Genomic DNA, 18,375 nt, shown 5'->3' with positions numbered 1-18,375 from the left:
ATTTCCTCCAGAGGCTCTAAAGTTATTCTGCACTCCATAGAACATAAAACCTGACTTTTTCCAAAAGTTCCTACTTTGATTTTTTCTGTTATTTTTATCTTGCACAACATAACACTCACAGTTCCAGTTGAAAATTTGTTATTTTTTAAGTACGTACATTTTTCAACTACAGGTTGTATCGATAATCGAGCAAGACCTAGAATGTTTAAGTCATTTTCAGAGTTTATGTCAAAAATCCCACATGGATTCTCCCAGGAATTGATCCAGAAATTCCTTCAAGGATTACTCTGCGAAATCATTTATTAATTCTTTCACTAATTCCTTAAGTTCTTATTCTAGTAGGTCTTGCAGGTATTCCCACAGAAGTTCCTTCAACATTTCTAAATACAGTCAAATCTCCATGAGTAGATATTTGAAGGGACCATCGACTTATGGAAATTTTGAGTCATCGAACAGCAATGCTTTCGAAAGCTGTTTGAGGGGACTATCGTAGTAACCATGATTTTTTTTATATGGTTTTATGAGTCGATGACGAGTAGTGGAACATCGACTCATGGAGGTTTCACTGTAAATTCGTACCTCCTCTTGAAGTTCCTGTTTTATCAAGAGATTTGTATTTGCTTGGGCTTGCGGAATAGCTGAGCGTTTACCGCTACGACTATCTGGGCCCCGCCGAAATCATGAACAAATATTCTGGAGTAAGTCAGCAGACGATGCACATAATGATTTATGAAGAAACTATAGGTAGAATTCCTGGAAAAAATCATCAAGATATTCATCGAGAAATTTTTGGAAGAATCTCCCTGGCCACGATCACAGGGTTTGACGGTGCCAAAGTAGAAGGTGCACCATAATAATACCCGTCTGTGAAACATATCACCTTCCCAATACTTTGGCACACCTCCAACGGTTCATGATTTATCATGAAACGGCTGCATTCAGGCGGAGGATCTGTTAATACGTTTCGGCATATTATCAGGTCCTCTTCGAACGGAGGGACCGCCAGGGCTCATTAGTTACTTATAAACCAGTGCTGGTTGTTGATGGTTCAGTTCGTTTACCACGAGCTGTAGCATCCTTTGTACTAATCAGTAATGGTTGTTAAGTTTCGAAGCTAACGTGTGATCAATCGTTTTATAATGCAACATAAGAATGGGTGTTTGGTGGAACTGTGCGTTTTACTCGTCGTTATTAAATTTAGTGATTGTGAAGGTGCTAATAGTGATTTTATAATAAAATCTATGGTGATGAAAATTTGAAAATGAAAGTGGAAGTGATTCTGATAGTTTTGTAAAAATATATTAATAATGATGTGAACTCTACTAATTCAATAATGGCCATAATACATTGTGCAATCATTTCTCTGAATATAAACTTATTGCTTAGTTGTGCCTAGTTCTTCAAACGTACATGATAAAAAAGTTAATAATGACAGCGAGTGCAGAAGAATGGATCGAAGTGATTTTTTACTGTAACTTCCTTGATCGTAGTGCTAAATCGTAGTTCGAATAGTAATGGCTCAACAGCAACAAAAATAATGAAAAATGTCAATTGATTATCTTTTAATTACTTAGTAATGATAACAGATGGTAAATGGTAAATAATAACAATGAATTTATATGAAAATGGTGTGCTGTGAAAAGTGATGAGTGATAATCGGTGTTATACGTGATAGTGTCGAAAATAAAAGTGTCAATAGTGAGTGATGAAATGAAATGGGGAATGAGGACCTTTTAATAAAACTATTTCGTTCTTCACTTTAACCACTCTAGTAGCATTTCAGGCCTTATCATAGTTTGATAGTAGTCTGAACTACTACACTGCAAAACTACGGCAAGGGCTGATTGCTGCTAGCGTACACAGTGACCATTTGAGCAACATTGCTTAGGAACGTCTGTGTGATGAACGCAATAGAGGCTTATAAAAGCAAATGCTGGGAAGGAGCTTAGGGCAGATTAAGAGTGCCAGTACTACCCCTATCGCTACCGACAAAAAAAAAAAAAAAATTTTTTTTGGAAGAATCTATGAAGAAATTTATCAAGGAATTCCTGAAACAATTTCTGGGGATATGCTTACAAAAAACTACTGATTGATTTCTCGAAGAAACCTTAAACGAGAATCTTGAATGAATATCTAAAAAAAGAGGAATACAACATCCAATATACAACAAAACAATAATAATATATTTTTAGAAACAAGCTTGATAGTATCATCGGAAGAGCTAACTTTACGCTTTTGTAATCGTTGAAGATAATTCTCACTTTTTTATAAACACACGACGTCATAGGTATGCAATTTGACGTATCTAATCAGGGCAATTGTTGTGTACTACCAGACTACTGGTCGAGAAATGATAATAGCGGCACGGTAGTTAATCATCATGTTGATGATGTCTTGACCGAATATGAGGCTTTTTACTACTGTCCTAGATTAAACAAAATGTGATTCATTATCGAATTGTATTGAGAAGTGCGTAATAACACACAGTTGAGCAATTCATAACGTTTTGTACGGACATTTTTTTCGGTTCGTCACAGTGACCGGTTATTAGATCTGTTGTAACAAGCATCTATAGAAAGGATTACTATAATTTTACCAGACTTACAAGAAATTATTGCCGTGTGTGAGTAAACTGTGGAAAATTGAGACAATGAGTCAAAAAGGTGGGCCAACTCATCCCTGATTTTTTGACTGCTGAGTTGCTTGATTGACAACTCACGCATGAAAAATATCAAGCGTGAGTTATGAGAAATTGAGTTTTTCACAACACAACGATATCGATTCATTCGTGAGATTTGTTTTGCAAACATTATCCATGTTTGCTATTAATGTAGCAAGCAAGCATCTAAGCAACTTAATTATGATCTCAAACATTGTAGGGTAGGTATACCAATTATAGATGCAATAAGTCAACAGTATAAATCAAAATTTCACCGCGTTTAAACGCGTTGCTATTCAGCAGAATCATGCCAAGGGTGGCGGGTTTGAATCCTGCCAGTCGAGCAATTTTTGAGTCAGTTGATTACTTTTTTTAAGGGATAACCTGCAAACATACACACTTAGAAAAAAACGAAGACCACTGTGGACGTGATTCTCACTATGACTGAATGATCCATGATGTAAATGATAAAAAGACACAAACATGTGTTCTTAGAGATGTATCTAACAAAAAAAAATAATTTTAGATGTTAAAGGACACGAAAACGATGTCACTATGATTGGCAATTCCCGAATCAGACGCTACAGTATTTAAAATGTGACACACATTTACGTCATTCGGTTCGTTTCTTTTATGTGCATCCAAAAAACTTAAAATTACTTGATATTTTGGGAGTGTGTACGAAATATAAAGTCGTACTTTTTTGAAGTGAAGTGTTGACTAGAAATAGATAATAGAATAATAGAAATTTACGATAATCGATCTAGATAAATAAAAATGGAATGTTGTTTGTATGGCACAAAATGGTTTCCTAACGGGCTATCAGATTTTACAAGGTCTTTCAGTTTTGTGTTTGTGAAGCATTCCGACGTGTTTGTGTGCACAAAAGGAATAAATATTCAACAGGAGAGTCAAAAAAAATGTCAGTTTGTATTGGAGTTATGCGTAGAACCGTATCAGAATAATTTGAGGTAATACAACGTCAAAACTACTAGTAAATAATAGAAATTTACGATAGTATTGTCAGTGTATTAAATTAAGGATCAATGTTATTTTTTGAAGGATTCTCGCCGAGCAAAACCGTTGATTTATCCGTAGAGAAGTTGCTAGAAAAGTTTCACGTCGAATTTCCTGAAGCATGTCTGAAGAGATTCTCTGCGAGGAAATAGTCTTTGTGTAAATTCTTGTAGAATCTCCGGAGGCGTTGTATCTATGAGAGAAAAAAACGAAAAACCAGAGAATCATACTCCATCTATAAGCCGTGTGATATGTGTATGTATACAGTGCTGGTAGTAGGTCATTATTTTAATGCAAGTCTTTAAACGGACATTTTTTAATGGAAGGTCTCTGAAGGATCTGTTTTAGCCAAAATGGTGTATTTGCTTGTTTCCTTTTCTCCCTGCAATAAACCCTGGTGCAACATTCTAGAGGCTCCAAAGAAATTTTTAGATACTTTCACGGGATTTAATCCAAAGGATCTACAGAGGTTCCTGTCTAGTCTAGAGGAAAAACTTCAGGGACTAGTATTCTGGTGTCTATCTAGAAATCCCTCTAAAACATCTTTTAGCCAATTGTCCAGAAATTTCACCACAGATTTTTCATTAGAAGCATAGATGAATTTCCCCAGGAAATAAAAACAGTCGATCCAGCAAATAAGGAAGTCGAGTCTAGTACACGACACTGAAGACGGCCTTACAGTTGAGGTCGAAATACGCGTATCTGTCAAAGGATACAAACTCTAGTGGAATTAAATGGTATAGTACTAAATTCGGTTTTTTCATCTACTTATAGGTATTCTACTAAACAGCTCGAATATTTATTATCAATAAAAACACGCAACTAGGAACCGATTCGATTCATATTCTCAAGGCTTACGGTGACTTTTAATGCGGTGACTTTTAATAATGGGCATGGGCCAGCCGAAATTGTTGAAGCTTTTCATCTCTTTGCAAGATTAAACTGTAAACTATTGAGTGTGCTGATGAAAATCATGTTTGAATATGTTTAACTGTTATTTATATATCCAGTAATTTCCACAATGATTACTCTAAAAATTTTCCCAAAATTTCCTCTAGATATTTTTCTACTTATTTCTCCAGCAATTTATTCATATGTTACCCTAGCAGATCTTCCAAAAATCTTTTTACGAGTTCTTGGTAGAACATCTTTTAAGTTTTATTCCACAGTTGTCGAAGGAAATGTTTTCCGGAAATCATACACCGATCCTTTCATTAGTAGTTCCAACCATTTTAATTAAGATTTCTTGAAAAAAATCATCTCGTTTTCTCCCAGGGCTTGCTTTAAAAAAATCTAGTTATTAATGTCTCAAATGACCCTCGGACAGACCCCAACATCAGTGTAAATCGGAAACCGACCGTCCCTCTGAGGTCTCAGTACAGGTCACGGATCTTGAACAGCTTTGTGGTGTTGTGTCAAAATTGTATTGAATTCGGCTGAAAATTATGGAAATTAGAGCAAAAAGTTCACGAAAATTTGGTAAAAAATGTCAGGGCGCAAAGGTTAATTAACTCCTTAAGTCGTTTTGGCAACAATGATGACTTTTCAGCTTGCATTTCAAAGTGATAAAACTCAGTCTTGATAGTTTATATAGACTTGAAAAAGTATCACTGTTCGTCATAACATGCATGAAGGGTTATGCTGATACTTTTTCAGCTGTGTCAGTGCAAAACCAACTGATTTTCTTTGAATCGAAATCGTGAGATGATTTAGCAACAATCATTAACGACGCATACAAATTTCAATGACGGCCTACTTCGCCTTAAGAGATCTTCGGGGTAACAGTTGAGATAAACTTTGGGCAACTATCTAAAGTAGTTTCTGGTGAAATTCCTGAGAAGGAAATCATGAAAATACATCCAATTACAGTAAATCGAGAAATAAAACTTGTTGTAATACGTGTATTTGTTTCCAAACTCTTTGAAACATCCTTAGAAAAATATCTAGCCAGATTCTATAAAACATTTATATAAAAACTCTTATCTCCTCATTCCCGCTTGGATTATATTAGGTTCCTTGGTTCCTGTATCTCTTTGGTTTCTGTTGAACCTTTCAAGCTTCAAGATCTACAGTTCCTATTTTTAATACACTCAGTCGCTACCAGTCCTGTGTATACCAATTCTTTACGTCACGGTAGCAATTAATAGATAACCAACAACCACCTTCTAACAAGTCTGTGGATCTAGTTTTAGATTGCCAAAAAACAATGTAAATTCCAACTAGATATACAAACCATGTAGAATCCCCAAGCTAACAGTTTCTTTCCACGATTCTTTCCTTCCAGCAGCGGCGTACGAAATATCCTCCGCCAGTCCGGAAACCGACAGTAGCTCCGCGGAGGAGAATGCCGCGGCGAGTGCCGCATCACTAGCGCTAGGTAGGGTCTACGCGGCCACATCCTTGCCGGCACACATCTGGTCATTGAATGGTAAGTGCTAGTCATTAGGGTTGTTAGTATAGTGATATAGTGACTCTGAATAGACGTTCACCGCTAAATACAAAATCGGATTCGAAGTCACACATTATTAGGGTACGTGTAACTGAACTTTCAATCCAGTTTATTTGGAGAGCCACTTAAGAAACCTTCGCAGTTCGTTGACATTCGGGAAATCTCTGCAGCGTAGGTCTATACGGAAACCAGCTGTTGGTGTCGAGCGCCGTCTTTGTTGGATTTCACAAGAAACAGCTGTTTCATCCCAGAAAGCGACCAAATGCCAACTATCGCATTTCCCGGTTCTGTTCAATATCTGTAATATGAGCAGTGACTGCACACAAAGACAGGAATGGAATGGCAATTTTCCTTGACAAATGCCTGGCAAATGATCTGCCCCGGGAGTTCGGGTCATTAGTCTGCTGTGAGGGAAATTATAGTTTTTTTTTATTATAGATGTATCATCAGAAAGCGCAGCAGTATTCATATAACGTGCGTTGATGTATTCTCGGAAAGAGTGCGCTGTGAAGCAATTCGCAGTGATGTGATAATTCGGTTGATTAGCGCAATTCACATAGGACTGAGTTCACGCAGGTCGTGCCGGATCGTAACAGAGCTTCGTAGGTTGCTAATGATAGCTGGGTGCACAATAACATCACAATTTAAACTGGATGACACGTCCATGATTGGGAACCCAAGATCTTAACCATCATTGTATCTCATCGGTATCATTTCTGTTGAAGAATCCACAATTTTGTAGATAAAAAAGAATCTTCTTCTTTTTGGCATTACGTCCTCACTGGGACAAAGCCTGCTTTTCAGCTTAGCGTTCTTATAAGTACTTTTACAGTTATGAACTGAGAGCTTTCTTTACCAAAGTTGCCATTTTCGCATTCGTATAATGTGTGGCAGGTACGATGATACTCTATGCCCAGGGAAGTCAAAGAAATTTCCATTACCAAAAGATCCTGGACCGACCGTGAATCGAACCCAGACACCTTCACTTGGCTAAGGAAGGCTCCTTAAATAAAAATTAAGATCTGAAATTTACAGAATTTTCCATACTTTTAAGACATTTTTGTGCTTAAAGGAACTAGCTAGGAAAATTTAATAATATGATAAAAATATATCACTCGACGGATCAAAAATCCTGATTTTTTATCTAGAGTAAAAGACCTAAAAACATCTACCAATAAAAAAAATTGACCACTACCGGATTCATGGAACCGATTCCGATAGAGCTCCAAGAATTCCTTCATAGATTGAATGAGGTTTTTTTCGAGGGATTTCTTCAATTAGTACCTGCATGGATTTCTCCAAGAATTTCCCCACATATTACTTACTGTAGCGATTTTATCAGAGAATTTACTCTAAGAATTCGTTTATGTTTAGAAGAATAATAACCTTCAATTCTCGAAATAGTATTCAAACAGCCTTATCTCCAAATATAAACCGAAATAACATTCTCGATCCATCGTATTCCGTTGACAAAACACACTCCACTCTAAACCTACTCGGTTTTTACTTTTAAAACTTTTGAATTCCAGATTTACAAAACGACTTAAGTAAGACTTAAGTAGGATTTTTAACTTTCGAATCCAATAATTTCACCGCTGTCTGTTACATGGAGAGAAAAAGTGATTTAAGCACGAATCAAAATAAAACACCACTTGAGTCAATATTACACTGGTACAAAAACGTCGTAAGGAATTGAATGAAATGGTGTATCATTTTGTCATCTTTTTTTGTGGAAAATAATACAAACTACCTAGTTTTTGCACGCATCTCAGCTCTGCATGCAAAATTTGAACGATGTACTCGACAGTTGCAGAACAAAGGTTTTGACTCTCTATTCTATTTAGTCTATTTTTTTACAAAAACCTCATGAGTTTTTTTTTTTTGTTTTTATTGGGTTTTAAAACCTCATGAGTGTTACTTACGTAAATTTGAAAAAAGTAGTCGAGAAATTCTTCCCATAACTTTCTCTAATGAATGCTTCATTAATTCTCTCAAGATTACTTCACGTATTTTCTTAAAAACTTTTTCAAAAAGATCTCCAAGGATTTCGGGAAGATTTTATCAAATATTAAAATCCATCAATTTCCTTAGGAAATCTCTATGAAGCTCTTCAAAAAACCCTCTAAGAATTCTTACACGAATACTTCCATATTAATTTCCAGTAAACACATACAGACAGGAAATCTTCAAACGATTCCACATTCAAGGATCACTCTAGGATTTTTAAATAATTACTCAATAAATTCATTCAAGATTTTGGCAAAGATGGAAACTGATCATCATTAATTTCTCCATGCAAGAATTCTTCCACGTGTTCGCATAGGAATTTCTTTAGAGGTTCCATAAAAAATCTGAAAGGATTCCTCTATGTTTATTCTGTAATCTCTATATCTTTGATCTGAAAGTAATCCTTGAAAGATTTTTAAGGGAAATTACTCAAGTAATCCTAGTAGAATTTTTAGAGGCATATCTTTGCATATTCCACTGAAGGGCTGAAAAATCTCGATGAATTCATGAATAAATACCTGGATGAATCCATAGCTATAATTCCGGAGGAACTTTCGGAAGTATGAGGAAGTTTCCCTTGAATTCGAAAAATCCAAACAAGAATTGCTCGAGTATTACTTGAAATATTTTTTCCAAGAATCTCTGAGGAATTGTTAAAGTAATCCATGTAGAAATTCCTTAGATTTCCTAAAAGCCTTCCTTAAAGACATTCTTGAGGCTGTTTCTGGAGGCATTCCTAAAAAAGCTCCTAGAGGAATCCTTGGAGCTATTTCTGAATAAATCCAAAAGAGATCATTTAAGAATTTTCTGATTGAATATTTTCTTGGATTCATTATCTCTTGAAAAAATCCTGGAGAAATGTCTATGTAGATGAATTTTTGATGGAATCTTAGATGAATTTTTTGATGGTATTCCTGATATAATCTTCTGAGGAATCTATGAAGACCCCTGTTCTTTAGCCGAGTGTTTAGAGTCCGCGGCTACAAACCAAAGTCATGCTGAAGGTGTCTGGGTTCGATTCCCGGTCGTTCCCGGATCTTTTCGTAATGGAAATTTCCTTGACTAAACTGGGCATACAGTATAATCGTACTTGCTACACGATATACGAATACGAAAATGGCAACTTTGGCAAAGAAAGCTCTCAGCTAATAACTGTGAAAGTGCTCATAAGAACACTAAGCTGAGAAGCAGGCTCTGTCCCAGTGAGGACTTCTTCTTCTTTCTGGCGTTACGTCCCAACTGGGACAGAGCCTGCTTCTCATATTAGTATTCTTATGAGCACTTCCACAGTTATTAACTGAGAGCTTTCTTTGCCGATTGACCATTTTTTGCATGTGTATATCGTGTGGCAGGTACGATGATACTCTATGCCCTGGGAATCGAGAAAATTTCCTTTGCGAAAAGATCCTCGACCAGTGGGATTCGAACCCACGACCCTCAGCATGGTCATGCTGAATAGCTGCGCGTTTACCGCTACGGCTATCTGGACCCCCAGTGAGGACGTTAATGCCAAGAAAAAGAAAGGAATATATGAAGAAGCCCCTGACTGAATTCTAGGGTAAAGTCTGGAAGAATACCTATAGATATCCCTAGAGTAATTTCAGGAACAATTCCTGGAGGAATCTCTGTTAGAATAACTGGAGCAACCCTTCGGGAAATCTCTGGTCGAATTTTTCGAGGAATTCCTGGAAGAAACCGTTGAAAAATCCCCGATACATGGGAGGAAACTTAGAAGGATTTTAAGAGGAACGCCTGGAGCATTTATGGTAGAATTCTTTGAAGAATCTCTGGAAGAAATCCCAGTGAAATGTTTGGGAGAACCTATGGAGGTATTTCTGACGAGATCCCTGCAGTAGTGCTTTAACGAGACTCAAGAAGAAATACTGTAGACATTTTAGGAAGAATATCTTCATGAAATCCTGCAGGATTTGTTTGAGACATTTCTGAAAAACTTTCTGAAGAAATACCACAAGAAAGAACTGGAATTTCAACAAATATTGTGGTAAGAACCTCTAGAGAAACTCTTGAAAGAATGTCTCGTTCACTTTTTGGAGGAATACCTGGACGAGTTTTGGGAGGAATTCTAGAAGAAATCCCTGAAGGTGTTCTGCCAGAGATTGCTGCAGGAATACCTTCAGGGATTTCTTACAGAATTCCTCCCAAAATTCGTCCAGGTATTCATCTAAAAAATGAACGTGACATTCTTTCAAGAGTTTCTCTAGAGGTTCTTACCACAATATTCGTTGAAATTCCAGTCATTCCAGCCATTCCTGAAGGAATTGAGGAGCCCCCTGGAAGAATCAATGAAGGAATATGTTTGTGAAGGAACCCCTGGATGAATCCCTGTAAAATTTTCGTGGGAATCCGAAGAGTTATGCCTTGACAGATGTAACGAAGACGTTCTGGAGGATCTTGGGAGAAATAGCTCTAAGCATTTCTGGCAGAATTCCTGGAAAAATCTCTGAAAGAAATCCTGAACGAACGCCTGGGGGAGTCTATGGAAGAATCTTCTGAAGAATGCCCAGAAAGGATAATTCAAAGAATCCGTTGAGGAGTTTCTGAAGAGACATCACTGCAGAAAAATGTGGTGACATCTCTGGACGAACTTCTGGAGAAATCCCTGGAAGATTTAGGTGAAAAATCATTTTAAGAATTCATGCAGGTATTTTCGGAAGGTTTTCAAGAGAAATCGCTGAAACCCCTGAAAGTAGTTTTGACGGATTCTGTTTAGCAATCATTGATGGAATTCTTAGAGGAGTCCTTGAGAGGAATTTTCGGAGGATCACCCAAAGAAATCCCAGAAGAATTTCCTGGAGAAAATTCCGGAAGATCCTAGCAAGAAGAATATTTTGGAGTGATCCCTAGAAGAAACCCTGGGAAAATTCTTTGAAAATGCCTGGATGGAATCCCTAAAGTAATCTCTTCCTCCTGAGATTAGATGAATTGCTTGGTGGAATTCCTTAGGAAATGCGTAATTGAATCCCTGCACAAAACCCTTGTTGAATCCCGGATGAAGAACTAATGGAATTCCTTGTGGGATCTCTGTTAGAATTCTTGTAGCAATTACTGGTGGTAGCTGAGTATAAACCAAATTATAGTTAGAAGTTGTAGCATAACATAGAAAATGTGTCCTCAAACAAGTAGGGTGATGAGCTAATATGCATCGTATTAAGCTTTGATCAGTGAGAACCTAAAATTTTCCGAGTATTGCAGTAAATGATGCTGATCCAAACCAATGCCAAAATATTCTTTCCCTGGACGGTTTTCGCATTGTGAAAACATATTTGGATAAATCTTGATCGTTTATTGGAAATAATGCAATGAAATTATTACTTATAGTTTTCTACATTCGTCGTATCCATTTTTATATCGGTCGTAATCAGTTTTGATTCGTCTCACGGCTATAACGGCTCAGTGTGATGTAGTGAGTGGTCAAAATATACAACTTTAACGTTATAACAATATGCTTAACCAGATTATTTAGATCTTCGGGCATCCCACTCCAATTTCACAGCACGATGAAATATTTGAATTTCTCTTAAGGCGAAGTAAGCCGTCATTGAAATTTGTACGCGTCGTTGATGATTGTTGTTGACCCATCTCACGTTTTCGAATCAAAGAAAATCAGTTGGTTTGGCTCTGACACAGCTGAAAAAGTATCAGCATACTTTATGCATGTTAGCGCGTGCAGTGATACTTTTTCAAGTCAATATAAACTATCAAGGTTGAGTTTTATCACTTTGAAATGCAAGCTGAAAAGTCATCATTGTTGCCAAAACCAATGACGGGCTACTTAGCCTTAACATTAATTGGTCCCATCAAAATGCAGCCTAAACATTCAAGCAAAATTACTTTTGATCAAACAAATGCATGACGGCTCACAGTGCAGCGAAAACAATCATAATCAAAGAGATCGTTTTCTACGCCGAACATCACGCACACATTGATGCGTACACTTTTTTTACGTTCTCAATTATATGCGGCCGTTGAGGGAATTTCGTAAAATTTTGTAAATTATAAAAGTTCTACGGCGTGTGATTGGTATGAAATCCTTCAGTGAAGATGTACGAAGGTTTTCCTTAGTGTAAATTAGTGCCCGGTAAAGTAAGTAAGACATTTGATTCGTATCGTCGATTGCTAAACAGATTTCGCTCGGTACGTCTTCGTCCATGCGATTTCGGTGAAAAAGTGCAAAGTGATTCATTTAACTGAGGTTATTTATCGAAATACGGTAGTTTTATTGCATTATTGGTGTACAAGTGAATGAATCATAACAGCTTTCACAGAATTACATTTGGAAAATGAATCTATATTGTAGGTAAGTTCTAATATCCGCCGTAGTGGAACATTTCAAGTTCGATACGACGAATAATAGCGCTTGCGACGAAGTAGATCAAAACCCTTAGCAAACCACTCCGATACGCATTGAAATCGACAATCCACAGGCATTCGACTGTGAACCGACCATCTTCTGACCGGAACCGAATTGACCGTGGTAGTAGCTTGGAAGGTAATCTCAAACGCACATTATCATCTACGGGGAATTAACGAAAGCAAACATAAATATACGTCGGGCCCTGATGTGTGGTGGCGTCTTTTCCGACATTGAAGTCACACTCGAAATTACAAGGCTGCTCAATTCGAGGCGCTGCTGTTCTGTTGGGCCGATGACAAACAAACGCGATGATTGGCCCGGTTGTGCTTTGAGTGGCAATTTTCGAGTGAAAAACATACGCTACCAGTGGCAGCCACTATAGCAAGCATTTATAGAACACTCTTCTGGCCAAAAAGTAGTCAATAAAATAATAAGATTTAAGCAATAGTTTCAATCATTTAAGCAATAATACTTCTATTTTATACCGATAGAATTTCTATTTTATATTGATAGAAATTTGAATTCGAGAAAATTGAAACTATGCACATAAAAATTCGATAAACTAAAACAATAGAAGATCTAAAATTTTCCAAAAAACTTTAAAATTTATTGCTTAGTGTAAGACTTTGAATGTTTTGTTATAAATTGACGCTTATATTGAGCTGTTCTGTGCTTTTTTTAGTTTTCTTCGGGAAATTTTCAGTAATTTTTTCAACTCTAATTTGAATATTTAATTGTCGCGTAACTTTTCGAAAGAACCTATCTAACATTGATAGGCTCTCTTTGTTTACTTCTCTTTAATCAATAACTGAGCCACTTTAACCTCTTCAGTTGCGGGTTTTGTATGAAACGCTATCCAAGAACATTGTCTTTCGATCTATAGTGAAAAACTTCCGAAATGCTTAAGTATGACACTATTAAAATCAAAAGAGACCGGAGAGAATCTCCCATTGTCACATAAGTCCTATTGAAAAGTTCCATGAGAATTATTGCTTGTTTCAAATTATTTTATTCGTCGTTTTTGGAAAAAATAGTGATGCTCATCCTTTTCCTAGGGCATGATCATATTTTTACCGCCTCCAGTCGATGTCGTGTAACTCGGTATAGATGACCAGACTTGGGTTGCAATATCTACCTCCGTACTGTTAACGATAACGATTTGTCGTCAACGATGTAGGGGGGCGCCGCATCATGATGGCGAGGTCCAATCAGTCCGTAAGCTCCTCCGGTTTAAGGACTAATCTGGAAAATGCCGATTCGTTCACATTCTAGTTTCGCCGGCCGGGCTCATCTGGCTGAGGCGACGGCGACGGTATGATTTACATAACCCCTCGAGCTCGAGCTGTTATCGGGGGCTGCACAGAGGCGTAGCATTGGAGGAGGTCGTAGGGTTACCTTATTTATACCTACATATACTGCCCATAACTGGAGAGTCATCAAATGATAAATACTTTCGATCCACTTACTGAAATCTGTGAGATTGTTCTAGAAAAGTCGAAAAAATACCTAGTTGTTTTGTCACATTGGTAATTATAACCGCATAACAGTCACATTGAGATTATAAATGAATGTCGTAATGTAATATCAATGAAATTTCTATCAGAATTATTTTCTGACTATTCATCTAGTATGCGAAATGAGTTGTACAAAATATCAGCCTCAAATAAGCACTTCTGAGTTCCTGGTAATTTTTAGAAATTTTAGTTTCCTCCCATACTGCGATTAAATGCACACTTTGTACTCAATTTACTCAATGCCTACTTTTGTCGAATGTTACAAATATGCAGTTATGGGCAGTATAGGCATTGCAGAATTTGTTCTCAATTGATTTTGAAGCACGATCAAAGCAATCAAAGAAAAACATCCCATCTGTAGCGGTTGATCTTTGCCGATCGCAAGTTGTTACAAGTTTGATGAATGAGAGCAGCAAACGAGTGCCACATAGAGAGACAAAAAAGATAAAATTCTTTCTCGCTTGTTTACCATTGGGAGTAGGTATTTTATTTTATTGGCATGATAAACAATCCCCGAACATCCGATAGCAATAGTGTCCCCCTGTATTGGAGCTTGCTCAGGGGGTTTTATCATGCTATCATCCCGATCTAATCAGAGTTGTAGCAGTATACGATAAACAGGCTCTCACAATTCGCTGAAAATCATGATTGTTACAGAGAGCGATAAGTGAGAGATTCTCTCGATTTTGTCCATATCCAGGGCTGGTAATAGGTCTCGTTTTAGAGGCTTGGTCAATAGCCTGGGACACGGTTATATGAGAAATTTAGATTCTCGCTCCAGTCCACTTTTTGGATTGCATTTAAGTCCCATAACGACTGCGCAAAATTTCAGCTCGATCGGTGAAACTATATTTTAGCGCCAGCCGTTCGAATTTTGTATGGGATTTACTATGGTAAAACTTACTTTTGCAAAGAAAAATCGCCAGAGGTCGCCCATTGTGCTCTATAAAAATTCTGGACACAGATCTCGTTAGGTATTTCTACGATGAACAATATTGCCGAAGACCGCAAAGCAATCCGATGTTTGTGAAAAAAGTTGTTAGACATTGACTATTCGGAAATTTTGCCCGATTTTGTTATTATTATCCTTTACGTGTTAATCAACGTGACCTTGCCAATTGGTTTTCATTGAATAACTTTTTTCACAAGTGTCGGATTGTTTCGCGGTCTTAGGCAATGTTGCTCATCGTAAAAACACCTATCGAGGTCAGAATTTTTATAGAGCACAATGGGCGACCTCTGGCGATTTTTGTTTGCAAATGTAAGTTTTCCCATAGTAAATCCCATACAAACTTCGAACGGCTGGCGCTAAAATATAGTTTCACTGATCGAGCTGAAATTTTGCGCAGTCGTTATGTGACTTAAATGCAATCCAAAAAGTGGACTGGAGCGAGAATCTAAATTTTGTCCCACACTGTTGGTCAATAAGGTCATTTTATATTCTTATTATGCTTGCAATGAATCCTGGTGCTGCAGATAAAATTTGAGAGACTATTATATGACTATTCCACAGATTTTTCAGGAATTTCTATCAAGTTCCTCGAGAAAATAGTCCAGGAATTCTTCTAAATATTTTTAAAGAGATTTAAGAAGAAATCTGAGGGACTCTTCCAAAGATTCCTTCAGGAATTCCCATAGAGATTCCCCTTTACTAATTATTCTCCCAAAAATGTGATTGTGATTTTTCAATGGATGTTTAGAGGATTTTTTTCAGAATTTGCTGCATAAAATCCTTGAGTATGGTTTCTCTATTAGTTACTACAGGAAATTTCCAAAGATCCCAACATGAGTTTTTCCTCGAATGGTTTATTGCAGAGTCTATTTTTGTTTATTCGTCTAGGGGTTATTTTGCCAATACAAGAAAAATTCCAGAACTTGTTCAATAAATTAGACCGAGGAATCCTCATTAAGTTTCTCTAGGAATTTCTCTATTAATTTATCCAGCATTTCATCCAAGGATTACTCCTGCAGTTCTTCTAAACATTCCTGGTGCAATTTCTCAAGTCAAATTTCCAAGGATTTTTCAAAAGTTGTCAGCTTTGTAACTATGCGGTTAGTGTTGTCAGGCATTTGTCCGCATCGTGTCAAGGAGTGTGGGTTCGATTCCCGCTTTCTGACTGTGTCATTGGGCGTTGTGTGCTAGTCCATTGTTTAGTGTAACACCACACTTCAAAGGACAAAACCGTCCACTGGAAGCAGTAATATTTTGGCGTTTCTTTTTTTCAGTTCTTTTGAGATTTTACATCATTCAACACTATAGCAATTATTCCAGTAGCTCCTCTGATCATTTCTACATATATTTCTTCAGGGCTTTCGACCGATGTTGCTCAAAAATTTCTGCAGGATGTTATTCAGATTGATTTTTTTTTATTATTTCAGCAATTTGTCTATAAAATCCTCTAAGACGCTAAAGATCCAAATAGTTCTTTCAGAGAATTTTGTAGGAGTCTTCCAAGGGTCACTTTAGAACTTACATAAGTTTCATCAGAGATTACCTTGAGATTTTCCAGGTCTTTGGTAGATTTTCTGGAAAAATTCCTGAAGAAACCCTAAGAAGAAATCTCTGAAGTGTTTTCTAAAGGTATCCTTAGAGAAATTCCTGGAGGCAACTTCAAGGATGAAATTTTAGGACTAATATCTGAAGGAAACTTTGGAAAAAATTCTGTATAAAATAATGAAACAAAATAATACTTGTCACGAAAAAAAATCTTAGGGATATTTTTTGAGAAATGGCAAGTCAGCTTCGATGAAGAACCAAACACTTATCTCCTGGTTCTGCCAAGATTATTTTGTTCACTTGGTCTAGTTTTTTTTACAGACAGGAGGTCTTTAAAGTTGCTATTTTCAGAACAATCATTTGCTATCATACCAGTCCTGTATATCCTATTCAAAATCAATAAAACAGTCCTTCAAGTCAAGCATGTTGATTATTCGAACGTTTGTCCAACCTTACTCTAAATATTAGTGTGGATGATTGTGTTCGTTTTTCCTGATCAACAGTCGATAGTTACCATCTGTAATTTTAGGCAGCGTCCATTTATTACGTAACGGTAAAATTGAACATTTTCAACCCTCCCGTATGTATATGAGTCGTAATGCATTGCAGCTTACCCTCTCATTTCGGTCAAGTATTACGTAATTTGTAAACGGCGCTTCCTTACATGCCATAGATAGGCTTACCAGAAGGATATATCAGAAAGGAGGACATTTTGGTTTACTGATTTTGTAGCTTAGCCATACTAAAAAAAATGTATTTGCAAGGATTTCGTCCGATGTTAAAATTCCTTATGAAAATTCTGCAAAATATCATCTACTGATTCGATTTTTTTTTTTTTAATCACCTTAACAATTCATCTACGAAATATTTTAAGACTCGCCCAAGAGCTCTTTCAAAGATCCTTGTGGGATTTTACCAAAGGTTGCTTTGGAACATACACTATAGTTTCATCAGAGGTTATTTTAAGATTTCCTGAAGAAATACCTTCCAGATCCTTGGGAAAATATTCAAAGATTTTGTGGAGGAATTCCTGAAAAAACCTAAGAAGAAATCTTGAAGATGTTCTAAACAACAATTTTAAAGGAAGTCCTAGGGAAATCTATGGAAGAATCACTGTTCCAAATCCTTCTGAAGAATCGTTAGAGGGATTATTGATGGAATCTCTGAGGTAACATCTGTAGATTAATGTTGTTTTCTTGGTTTAGTCTCTTATTCCAGGAGGGAGGACCCTAGTCCCTATTTTGAAATCATTCTCTATATGCCCTGCGCATGAATATCTTATTCAAAATCAATAAAATAGTCCTTTAAGTCATCGTGTTGATTATTTCAATGAGATCGAACTTTTGTCTAACCTTACTCTACATATTAGTGCGAATGATTGTAATAATTTTTCCTGATCAACTATCTGTAATTTCAGGCTGCGTTCATTTATAACGTAACGCTAAAATAGAACATTTTCAATCCTTCCTCTCCGTAACGCTTTTTGTAGGAAAGTTTTAAATTTGTTTGTATAAGCCGTAATGCATTGCAGTTTTCTCTCTGCTCTCGTTCAACGTAATTTGTGGACGGCGCCTTACATGCCATAGAAATAATCCTCGCGTAACTTTTCAAATGGACCTATCTAACATTGAGAGGCTTTTTTTGTTTACTTCCTCTTTAATCAATAACTGAGCCACATTAACCTCTTATGTTGCGTTTTTTGTTTGAAACGCTAGCCAAGGACATGTGTCTTTCAATCTATAATGAAAAACTTCCCAATAGCTTTAGTATTCCACTGTTACATTCGAAGAGAGCGATAAAGGAGCGAATCTCTCATTTACAGGTCCTTTAGTAAAGTTCAGTGAGAATTATCCTTCA

General features: G+C 36.8%; 1 protein-coding gene across 14 annotated transcripts in view; it reads left to right on the top strand.

The window, feature by feature from the left end:
• The window catches only part of LOC5572548 (E3 ubiquitin-protein ligase znrf2), a 92,364-nt gene that overhangs the window by 24,369 nt on the left and 49,620 nt on the right, over window positions 1-18,375 (top strand). For 12 of the 14 annotated variants that reach the window (XM_021842588.1, XM_021842584.1, XM_021842546.1 and 9 more), the window contains exon 3: window positions 5,961-6,104. In XM_021842588.1, the coding sequence (XP_021698280.1) occupies window positions 5,961-6,104 (144 nt within the window). The remainder of the gene's footprint in view (window positions 1-5,960; window positions 6,105-18,375) is intronic. The other 2 variants (XM_021842613.1, XM_021842605.1) reach the window with 1 other exon arrangement.

This window comes from Aedes aegypti, chromosome 1, assembly GCF_002204515.2.
Source record: "Aedes aegypti strain LVP_AGWG chromosome 1, AaegL5.0 Primary Assembly, whole genome shotgun sequence".
Lineage (NCBI taxonomy): Eukaryota > Metazoa > Arthropoda > Insecta > Diptera > Culicidae > Aedes > Aedes aegypti.
The sequence above is the reverse complement of the archived record's forward strand: the minus strand, read 5'-3'. Positions and strand labels throughout refer to the sequence as shown.